The sequence below is a fragment of the Lutra lutra genome, chromosome 2 (genome assembly GCF_902655055.1).
Source record: "Lutra lutra chromosome 2, mLutLut1.2, whole genome shotgun sequence".
Lineage (NCBI taxonomy): Eukaryota > Metazoa > Chordata > Mammalia > Carnivora > Mustelidae > Lutra > Lutra lutra.
In genome coordinates, this window is record NC_062279.1 from 186,126,332 (window position 1) to 186,138,243 (window position 11,912).

Sequence of the window (11,912 nt, forward strand, 5' to 3'; positions counted from 1 at the left end):
CTTTATAAATAGACCTAATTCTATTTTGTTCATAATCTCAGTAACATCTTTGGTGATCTTGTATCCTCTAAGTTTATCATACAACTTTTGTCTTTTATAAAACTCTCTCTTTCATTCTTCAAAAGTTTCATTTTTCCAGTCTAGAATTCCAGAACGTGTAGAGCAAATCAGTTTACCCTACCCACACTCATGATATTATATGCTCTAATGTTTTTCCCTTCTCAGGACAACTTTTCAGATTGTCACATTATTAAATGTTCTTGTTCTTACTGTTGATTTATACGTCAGGGACATGAGCTTTTAACTCAGATGAGTTTTGCTTGCATCCACTGGATTGCATCTTTATTGGGGTGTGGGGATTTAGGTGCAGAAGCACCTGAAAACATGAGAATATGTCAGAAATGAATAATCACCTAAGTATACCATTTGGGGCATGGATGCTAATAAATTTTATTCATTAATAGGGTATAGACTTATCAAGATGAAAAGGCATTTGGGGATATGGATAGACCTTAAAATTGGCTAGTAGAGGTTCACAAGAGCATGGTTACCCTTGAGCATTGTATTGCCTTACAATACTCAGGACTACCTGTCATTTTCATGGCTTGACAAGGTCTGTCTTCATGACCATAAAATCCGAACTCTTTTATAGTGAGTGAAACAATAAAGACCTCAAGGCAAGTTCTTCTGCTCCTTGATGGAGCAACAGCACCCTGATTTGCCTAATGAAGGAGAGAGTATTTAATTAAAAGTTATGGGCCCAGTTAGAAAGCTCGCTCCTTCCTTCCTGTCGCACTTGCATAAACAGGCCCTCTGAATTATAATCAAATCGCGAAGCCACGAGCCATTGCAGTACATTTAGCTCCATATAGACAGCGCCAGGGCAAGTGAGAGCCAGACGGGCACTGAGCGACTCTGTGCCTCGCTGAGGAAAATAATTAAACATGGGCAAAGGAGATCCTAAGAAGCCGAGAGGCAAAATGTCATCATATGCATTCTTTGTGCCAACTTGCCGAGAGGAGCACAAGAAGAAGCACCCAGATGCTTCAGTCAACTTCTCAGAGTTTTCTAAGAAGTGCTCAGAAAGGTGGAAGACCATGTCTGCTAAAGAGAAAGGAAAATTTGAAGACATGGCAAAGGCTGACAAGGCCCGTTATGAAAGAGAAATGAAAACTTATATTCCCCCTAAAGGGGAAACAAAAAAGAAGTTCAAGGATCCCAATGCACCCAAGAGGTCTCCTTCGGCCTTTTTCTTGTTTTGTTCTGAGTATCGCCCCAAAATCAAAGGAGAACATCCAGGCCTATCCATTGGTGATGTTGCAAAGAAACTGGGAGAAATGTGGAATAACACTGCTGCAGATGACAAGCAGCCTTATGAAAAGAAGGCTGCTAAGCTGAAGAAAAAATGTGAAAAGGATATTGCTGCATACCGAGCTAAAGGAAAGCCTGATGTGACAAAAAAGGGAGTTGTCAAGGCTGAAAAGAGCAAGAAAAAGAAGGAAGAGGAGGAGGATGAGGAAGATGAAGAGGAGGAGGAGGAAGATGAAGAAGATGAAGATGAAGAAGAAGATGATGATGAATAAGTTGGTTCTAGCGCAGTTTTTTTTTCTTGTCTATAAAGCATTTAACCCCCTTGTACACAACTCACTCCTTTTAAAGAAAAAAATTGAAATGTAAGGCTGTGTAAGATTTGTTTTTAAACTGTACAGTGTCTTTTTCTGTATAGTTAACACACTACCGAATGTGTCTTTAGATAGCCCTGTCCTGGTGGTATTTTCAATAGCCACTAACCTTGCCTGGTACAGTGTGGGGGTTGTAAATCAGCATGGAAACTTAAAGCAGGTTCTTGTTGGTGCACAGCACAAATTAGTTATATATGGGGATGGTAGTTTTTCATCTTCAGTTGTCTCTGATGCAGCTTCTACAAAATAATTGTTGTTCTGTTAACTGAATACCACTCTGTAATTGCAAAAAAAAAAAAAAAGTTGCAGCTGTTTTGTTGACATTCTGAATGCTTCTAAGTAAATACAATTTTTTTTATTAAAAAAAAAATCATGAAGCCACATTAGTCACTTGCATGACTTCCACAAGTTTCAGGAAACATTGGCTCGTGTGTGAGGAAACATTAAGATGCCATTGTATAAATTTATACTTACAATAAAATTCAGATTTACATAAAACTAATTGAGAAATTAAATCTGTTGGGAGAAACGGTTCCACAAGAATCAACACTTCCGAAGTACCAAAATGTATATTTCAAAATAATTTATTAGAAAATTATCTTAGGGGACGCCTGGGTGGCTCAGTTGGTTGGACGACTGCCTTCGGCTCAGGTCATGATCCTGGAGTCCCGGGATCGAGTCCCGCATCGGGCTCCCGGCTCCACGGGGAGTCCGCTTCTCTCTCTGACCTTCTCCTCGCTCATGCTCTCTCTCACTGTCTCTCTCTCAAATAAATAAATAAATAAAATCTTTTAAAAAAAAAAAAAGAAAATTATCTTAGTGTTGTCACAGCCTATAAAACATTCTTAGCAGTTGCATCAACAGAAAGATCTTTTCCAAAATGAAAATGATCTACTTGAGATCTTGCATTTGCCAAGAGTGACTGATGTTGCTTTCAGTCATAGCTACTGAAAAAGAAGCTGCAGGCAATGAATTTCTTATCTATGGAAAATGAAAAATAAAATGACAGGATAAATCTTGGTAAATTTGCAGACCAGTAAGCCAGAAGAATTTCATAATCAATCAAGATATCACATTAATGAACTATTATTATTTATTGTGTTATAATTATGACATATTATTACATATTATTTTGCAATTCTTAAATTCATGTAGTTATTCATGTGTCACATTAGTACCTTCAATTAAGTGCACTTTTCCCCCTGTATATGCTTTTGTTGTGGTTGTTGTTGTTGTTTTTAAAGAGAGAGAGAGAGTGAGTGGGAAGGGAGAGGCAGAGGGAGGAGAGAACCTTAAGCAGGCTCCACGCCCAGCGCAGAGCCCTACCCAGGGCTTCATTGCATGACCCTGAGATCATGACCTGAGCCAAAAATCAAAAGTGGGACGCTTAACTGACTGAGCCACCCAGGCTCCACTTTCCCTGCTTTTTTTTTTTTTTTAAGATTTTATTTATTTATTTGACAGAGAGATAGATCACAAGTAGGCAGAGAGAGAGGAGGAAGCAGGCTCCCCGCTGAGCAGAGAGCCCGATGCGGGCCTCGATCCCAGGACGCTGGGACCATGACCTGAGCCGAAGGCGGAGGCTTTAACCCACTGAGCCACCCAGGCACCCGCCACTTTCCCTGCTTTTTAAAGAGGTCCCACATTTTCATTTTGCACTGGGCCCAACAAAGTATGTGGCCACCCGTGACTGCATGACAGGTGTTTGTCGTAAGCCATCCCTAAAGACAGTTCACAGCTACAAGTGCTTAAAAAGTGTACAGAAGATCACGAAATGCAAGAAAATGCGTGTTCTTAATGTGTTCCATACAAAACTTAGCCGCTAGTAGACATGTAATCTATGTTCAGAGTAAAACAATGTAACAGTATGAGCTGGAGTGCAGAGTTTTGCATAAGGAAAAATCTGTTTCTATTTGATCCAAAACAGATGTCATGAAAGAACAATTTAGGACAATTCCTCCAATGGGTTGGCATACTCGTGAAAATTATAGTTTCTGCCGTCTAAAAGAATGAGTTTATCAAGGATAAACTTCCTTTCAAATGAGGGTGAAACTCAGGTGCATTATTAAAAGTAAGCCTGTCTGACTACCCTTCTATCAGCATTCTCTGATTTCTAACTAGAGAAAGCTCTTTTTCCAAAGATCTGAGAAATGGTCACCATAGAGGGGTCCCCCTTCTATTCTTGGTTTCTTCTGAAATGACTCCTTCCAGTAACTCTGCCTGAGAAACAAAATCACAATAGAGATGACTAACATTTGAGGATGAAACAACAAGGAATAGAACTTATACCAGATAAATCAAATTTGTTTCCCATAAAGCTAAAAAAGATCCACTTATTATAATTATAATTGTTTTAATTTCTGTACGATTGTTGTATAAAATTCATTTATTGCAAGAATTACAAAACATAGAAAAGATGCATATTTACCCAAAACAATTTTACTTCTTTCTTCTTGCCTTTTAATAACATAATGGATTCTTAAGTGGTATAATTTGTACGTCAGTGCTTTTAATGGGCCCATTTTAGCCCCATTTCTAATGCTTGTCTTCTTAAAATAGACTGAGAAAAGGAGCGTGTGTGCACAGAATCACCGTGAAAGGTATCATCACTGTTTAAAAATCAGGAAGAACATTGCAATACATACAAGAATCAGAAAGTAAACATGCGTAATACAAACAGATTTATGAGATATAGATATATCTTATAAGATACATTTTATATACATATATGTATCTTACAAGTTTTTTGCATCATGCCTCCGTTTTCAAGGCAGACTCTATCAAAGTTAATTTTGAAAGACAAAAACAAGTGAGGAAGAGCTGTCTGAGGAGTGTGTGGACAAGAGTGGCCTTCCTGGGTGAGTGGCGGCGATTATAGACCGAAAAGCCATGGGACTTTTGTTAGCCCGGGCTCCCTACCTTCCTACCCACCTCTCCCTCCTGGGCCCCTCTAAAGGACTACTGAGTGCCAGAAACCAGGACTTTATAGTAAAAATAATGTAATGAGTTAGAAAGGGGTCAGAGAGGAAATCATGTTTACCATACAACATCTCATCAACACAGTGGTGTGTATACACACACACACACACACACACACACACACACACGACCAGCTGTTTCGGTAAAGTCTCCCAGGAAGGGTGGGGCTTTGGGACGTTCCCTGCAGGATTCTTGTTACCACATGGGTGTGGTTCCGGTTCTACAGAAGGTGTCTGGCTCGGGTACTTTCATACTGTAGGTCTATAAAGGACCAAGCTTCCTGCTCTAGCATGTGGAGGAAGGATAACAAACTGGCAGGCTACCAGCCAAACCCAATGCACAGATAGGTGGTTTTTTTTTTTTTTAATTAGTGACTGTAATAGTTAATTTTATGTGTCAGCTTGGCTAGGCTATGTTGCTTAATTATTTGTTCAAACACTAGTCTAGATGTGTCTGTGAAGATATTTTATAGATGTGATTAACATCTACAATCATTTCTTATTTTTTAAATTTTATTTATTTGTTTGAGAGACAGCACGAGGAGGAGAGGGAGAAGCAGACTCCCTGCTGAGCAAGGAGCCCGACGTGGGACTCAATCCCAGGACCCTGGGATCATGACTTGAGCTGAAGGCAGATGCTTAGCGAACTGAGCCACCCAGGCGCCCCTACAGTCATTTTTTTAAGAATATATCTTCTAAGTAATCTCCATACCAATATGGGGCTCGAACTCACACCTTGAGGATCAGGGGTCATGTGCCCCACCGACTGAGCCAGCCAGGCACCCCAACATCTGTGATCATTTTAAGTGAAGGAGATTTCCCTCAATGATGTAGGTGGGTTTCATCTAATAAACTGGAGGCCTTGAGAGAAAAATATGAGGTTTCCTGAAGAAGGAATTCTGCCCCAGAACTATAATAAAAAAAATATTGCCAAGTTTCCACCTACTGGCCTGACCAAAGCATTTCAGCCTCACTAGCCCCTAATCACTTGAGCCAATGTTTTAAAATTAATTTATTTCTCTATGTACACACACACACACACACACACACACACACACACACACACACATTTGTTTTATTTCCCAACTTCCATTGCAATAACTGTGGCCATGGAGCTAGGTTCTTGCCCAGATATAAACAGATGTGCTTTCTGGCAGCTCCTTAAAAGACACTTGTGTCCTCTTCTTTCTCCAGCCAATCCTCCATCCTGCTTCCTGAAACAGGCTGCTAGGGCCTGGAGGTAAAGACGCAGCCTAGGCAGGATAGAGCAGAAAGCTGGGAAGAGCCCAGATCCCTCATCACTGTGGAGCTCCTGAATTAGTTCTCAACTGCCTCTTGCAAGAGAAAAACATTCCAATCTAATTTACCCTAGATGCTGTTTTGGATTTTCTCTTATATTTAGTGGAGTAGAATCCTAATTCAAAAGCCAGGAAATTTTGCATAAAATTTTTGCATCATTTTCCACAGGAACGTTCTCGAATTGGTGGAGTCCACAAAGGAAGATGTTTCTGGCGGAACTGAGGCACTCCTCCACCCTTGAGATGCCACATTAGTAGCAGTTCCGCAGGTCCCCCTGTGGACAGAGGGACAGGTCTCAGTGTCCACAGACATTGGCATGGGGTTCAAGCTCTGCTGTCAAGGCAAGGCAGGAGGGAAACAGGGAAGCAGGGAAGCAGGTGCTTCCATTCCATGGCTCTGACCTATTTTTCATTTTAAAGACCTTCATCTAGTGAAATAAATTTGTATTCCTCTAGTCCACATGATTTTGACCTAATACCTTACTAATACTCAGTCCTTATTTTAGTGAAAGAACATTGCCCCCACCCGATTTCCAACCAGCTCTCCACCCTGGACAGCATCACCAAACTTCTTGCATTAACTTGACACTGGAGGAATCTGGACCTGAGAGGATGTTCCCTAATCTGGGGGGAGGTGCTGAGGGGATAGAAGTTGGAGTCTCAGTGGCAGTCAGCTTAAATGGACGAGGCCATCATTTGGGAAGAGAAGTGTTGTGGGTTGAAGAGTTCTTGGTGAGTTAGAGATTGATTCTTGCCTTCTTGCCTTCGGCTGTGAATGAACTTGAGGATACCGGGATGCAAGCAGAAAGTAAGATGAACTCTGTCGCTCAGAACTAGGCCAAAGACAAAGAAGGCACAGAAGAGGCCTCAGAGCTGCTCAGGTCATTTGGGTGGATGTCTGAGTGCGGAATGAGACTGACCTTCAAACATGAACATATGACAAGATCAGAAATCTGTGTTTCTGAGCCAGACTGTGTCTATGTCTAGATCTGTCTTCGTCTTTTCACTCTCACAATTTCATTACATTAATGTTTCACTCGTATCAGAGAGTGTTCTGTGGCCTGGCACTATTTTAGACCTTGGGGATACGGTGAGCAAAACAGGTAGGATCCTGTCCTGATGGAGTTTATGTTTCGGTTGAGGAATACAGATAATAAATCTAATGAGTAAATGATCAGAAAATCAGGACAAGTCCAGATAGTGATAAGTACTATGAAAAAGCTAAAAAGAAGGAGGAGGAGGAAGAGGAGGAGGAGGAGGAGAGACAGAGTGAGTAGGGGGAGGGGAGGGAGGGGTATACCCACTTCAGATGGATGGGCAGGAAGGTCTCCCTTGAGGAAGTGGTATTTACCCTACATGATCAGAAGATCTGTAGAAAGAGTAAGCCAAGGAGAGTAACAACAAGTACTGGACAAAGGTCTTGAGGTGAAAACAGGCTTGGTTGGACACAGCACATGAGGTAGAGAAAGCCAAGGGATGAAGTCACACAGAAGGCAGGGGTTAGAACACAGAACTTTAATTCAGAGAGAGGGACTTTGGACTTTATTCTAAGGGCATTAGATAATTAGATAATAGAAGCCATTAGATAATGTAAAGCAGGTAAATGAAATGACTTATTTTCATTGTGAAAGCACACCAGGTTGCTGGTTAGATTACAGATTGGCAAGAGTGGAAGCAGGGAGGCTGTTAATTTAGAAGTCTCTTTCAGAGTCGGGGTGAGAAATAACACCCGCTTTGGCCAAGGTGGTTACGTCAGACTAGGAGCTAGAAGGAGGTGAACAGACTCAGGATCTACTTTAGAGCCAGAGACAAGCGAACTTGCTGATGGATCGGATGTGGGCTGGAGGAAATTAGCGGACTCTAACGGGGGGGCTGGTTTACTGAGATGGGGAGACTAGGAAAGGAACAGGTTTCTAGGGGGAAATCAAAAGACCTGCTTCGCTCGTACTTTGTTTGAAATGCCCATGAAACACCCAGGTGCAAGCAGATGGTTCGAGAAGTGGAAGTGAAGTGGGTCGTCGGCAGTCTTCCTGAATTGTCAGCCTGTTTGCAGAAATCTCTGAAAAGTCTGAGAATGGGCCTAGAAGGGCATCCCTCTTTCCTCTGGGCCAGCAAAGGTCCCCTACAAGGCCCAGATCCCTGTTATCGGAGGGGTTTGGAGTGTCCGTGGGTAGCATTATGCTTCATTTCACATACTGGAAGTGCGTCAGGAGTCAAGGAGGTCAAGCAAGTTGTAAATTGCTATTTGTCATTTACCTACACATCAATTTGCCAAGCGTCTTCTCTTTAATTTTGAGTGATCTGCACAGCTGACTCTTAGCATGAAGTTTCTGGTTTCTGCTTCTTTCTCATTACTCCCTATTCTGGCTTCTCTTACCAGCCTTTACTCTCTGGACTGTTTAAAGTAAAAAGCTTTCATCCACCCCTTGGTGATTTGGGAGTGCAGAAAAGCTCTCTAAGGGAGCCCAGGAAATAGCTTGCCTCTTCATTACTTCTGAAAAGTTGAGGAGGGGAAACTAAGAGTGAGATAGGTGGTTAGGTTGGAAGGAGGGACTTCAGGTCTGGTAGCCAGGTGTGCTGGGCTAATACTGAATTCCAGAATTCCGGCAGTACTGGGCTCAGAGAGATTAATTCACCCTGTGGGCTGTACCTCCTGAGAGGAAAAAAAGTGGTAGAGCTAAGCCCAGTATTCTAGCTTACTCTGGACAAATTTATTTTATAACATCAGTGGTAAAATGGTTACATTTCTGAGAGAGCCAGGAAACAGTCCTCCCCATGGGAACTTGGAGTGGGGAGAGGCATTTTCCTCTAATGGATAATGGAAATGTTCTCCATTAATTGGGCTGGTTTTATATATTTCGATCAGTAAGTAGGGCACAGTTAAATTCAACAAAGAGGCATCTAGTACAATTCTGCCACTTATTAGCTGTTAATTTGGGGAAAGTTTCTTGACCTAAGTCTCAGATTTCTCACTTGTAAAAATGAGGATACTGGTACCTACCTTGTAAGGTCATTCATGTGACATATTCAGTGCACTGCCTGGGTCAGAATAAGCACTCAATAGTGACTTATTACTACTATTATTACTGTACTGATGGCTACCAGTATTCCCATGTTGGGAAATCTGCTAGGTGCTAGGGAATATAGAAGACACGATCTTACCATCTAAAAGCTCAAGACTCAGTAAGGAGGTAGGAATCAAAAAGCATTAAAAGACAGCGTTACACGCATATGGTAGGGTTTTTTCACCAGAAGGATGCCTGTCAGTGAGACTGTCATGAGACTCCATCCATATAGGCTGGACAAAAACCAAACCAAACCAAACCAAAAAAACCATCGTGAAATTGTCATGTCTCTCACATCCTTCCCGGATAGGGGGTCAAGTAAGTAGCTTGTTTGCCACGAAATGTATCAGGAAATCTATGTTTTTAGACTTTTTTTTTTTTTAAGGGAGGTAGTCAGTGGTGAGGTTATTAGAACTATGAGGAAAATCCTCAGAGTGGGGGAGCCAGGGTTCTGATTAGTCCCCCAGATCAGGCAAAGAATTCATTACTTTGAAATCTGACACCTGGGGACTAAGCTGGCAAAGCCTAAAGTCCATGGGATCAAGGTGAGACTGGGACAGGCTGCACGGGCTCAGATTCTGACACAGCACTGACCCTACTGGAAAGGTTCCCCTTGGTGACAAGGCGTTGCCTGTTTACTTTGCTTTACTTCTGTAAACAGCTTTGCTGCCTCACCCCTGAGCCACCTCACATGCAGCGCTATGCCTAGGCTCCTTGCAGCTGTCATCCATTCATCCTCATTGCCTCAGCTCACTGGGAATTGGGCCAGGCGCGCTTCCTGTTAGAGAGTTCTGGAGTGTGGGTGGCCCACCCCAGAAAATAAGCCAAGTGCCTTCCAGGAATCAGGGACACATGGCCAGTTTTGCCACATTTACCCTTTTGTCTTAGACTCACTTTCAGGTACCTCTGAAGCACAGAAAATGCTGTAGGCATGTGGGCTCCTGAGTGGCTCAGTTGGTTAAGCAGCTGCCTTCTGCTCAGATCATGATCCCAGGGTTGTGGGATTGAGCCCCACATCCGACTCCCTGCTATGTGGGAAGCCTGCTTCTGCTTCTCCCTCTCCCTCTGCCTACTGCTCTGCCTGCTTGTATTTTTTCCCTCTGACAAAGAAATAAATAAAATCTTTTAAAAAAAGGAAAAAGACCGGGGTGCCTGGGTGACTCAGTGGGTTAAAGCCTCTGCCTTTAGCTCAGGTCATGATCTCAGGGTCCTGAGATCAAGCCCCGCATCAGGCTCTCTGCTCAGCAAGGAGCCTGCTTCCTCCTCTCTCCCTCTCTGCCTGCCTCTCTGCCTACTTGGGATCTCTGTCAAATAAATAAATAAAATCTTAAAAAAAAAAAGAAAAAAAAATCCTGTATGCATAAAGGAGAGGGCATTGGGAGTAGGACAGTTGGACTTCTGGGATATCTATGACTGGTCTGTGAGGGCTTGAGCATTTGCACTTTAGGGATGAATTGAAAGGCACAACATCTGTACCCCACACTGTGTAGGAGGCACCCTGGTTACTAACACACCAAGAGAAGCGTGTATGAGCTACAGCAGCATGATGCCAGGGGTAACGAATTCTGTAAGGGGGGGGTGTTGGAGGAAGACTTCTTAGAGGTAGGGCCTGAACAGGTTTTTGAAGAATGAGTAGGAGTTTACAGTGGTAGAGCAGAGGAAGTTAATCCCAGAACAGCACGCACAGAAGCTTTACTGCCTGACTACCTAAGGTGGTATCTTGTATGAACTCAAAGTAAGTTTGCCCACTTTGCCATGTTTTTGTGGATTCATTTCTTGTTCTAGTATTTAATAGGTAACTTCCATGGCTCTTTACAAAGTACAGGTTTAATGTATGTGTATTTATGTTAAGTATTTAGACTATTGCTTGGCACAGCACTCTCTTAGTCAAATTTCTGATAACTAAATAGCTCAACTTTTTTTGTATAAGATGTACAAACACTTTCAAGCCCAACCAACAACTGTCTTTTCCTGTTTTCTACTCTTGTCTGCCAAAAATCCTAGACACTCAATATCTTTTTGTTGTTGTTGTTATTTATAGAGAGGGAGGGCAGGTTGAGAGGGTAGGACAGGGGCAAAGAAAGAAGAAGAGAATCTTAAGCAGCTTGGAGCGCCACCGAGCTTGGGGATGGGATCGCAGGCCCCCAAGATCATGACCTGAGACACAATCAGGAGTTGGTTGCTGATACTGAGCCACCCAAACACCTAATTTCAAAAGCCAAACATGTTAGGAGACCAGTCTAAGATAGGTGCGGAATAAAAAAAAAAAAAATCCAAAATAGGCTTTAAATGTTTCTGGTCTGGGGATAATTACAGGCAAACAAATATCTAAAACAAGTCTTGAGGATTTTCGCCTCTTATTTCCGAAGTCCCATTTCAGAGATTTGTCTTAAATCGCATTTGACTCTCCAACACTGCCCTCAATAGATGGCCGCACGTTCAAGGCGGCACCGAGAATAGAGTGCGGCACCGGGCTAGGTGTGGCGGTCCCCACAGCGAGCGCCACGTAACCACAGCGCTCCAACTAATTCAACACCTAGGACAGGCTAAGGGAAGCGTGGGCCGGCCCGGATATTAGGGCAGAAAACTCGGGCGGGAGCAGAAGCAACCGGCCGGGCGGTCCCGGGTCGCCGGGCAGACACCTGGGAGGAAGGATACGCGTGGAGCGCGAGAGGGATGCGAGGAGAGGAACGTCACGCGGCCCGGCACCTCCCAGGAGCGCTGGGTCCAATGGGAGGAGGGCGCGAGCCGCACCTCAACCTGCCCGCCTACGTCACGACGCCGAGGAGGACGCCGGGCCAATGGGAGGCTGTCACGGGCAGGGGCGGGGCCCCGAGGAATTGGGCTGGGCCGCAGCGAGACAGTTGGCCGAGTCCTGTGGCCGCCGCG

The 11,912-nt window shown here is 43.4% G+C and overlaps 1 protein-coding gene across 1 annotated transcript; it reads left to right on the forward strand.

Moving 5' to 3' along the window:
• The first annotated feature begins 849 nt into the window (after positions 1-849).
• Positions 850-2,052, forward strand: LOC125093734 (high mobility group protein B1-like). The gene has a single exon (XM_047719331.1). The coding sequence runs from the start codon at positions 945-947 to the stop codon at positions 1,581-1,583; it is 639 nt and encodes a 212-aa protein (XP_047575287.1). The 5' UTR covers positions 850-944; the 3' UTR covers positions 1,584-2,052.
• Positions 2,053-11,912: the final 9,860 nt, after the last annotated feature.

What these genes read in the sequence shown, in the direction of transcription:
- LOC125093734 (XM_047719331.1), top strand. Translation starts at nt 945, where the DNA reads ATGGGCAAAGGAGATCCTAAGAAGCCGAGAGGCAAAATGTCATCATAT.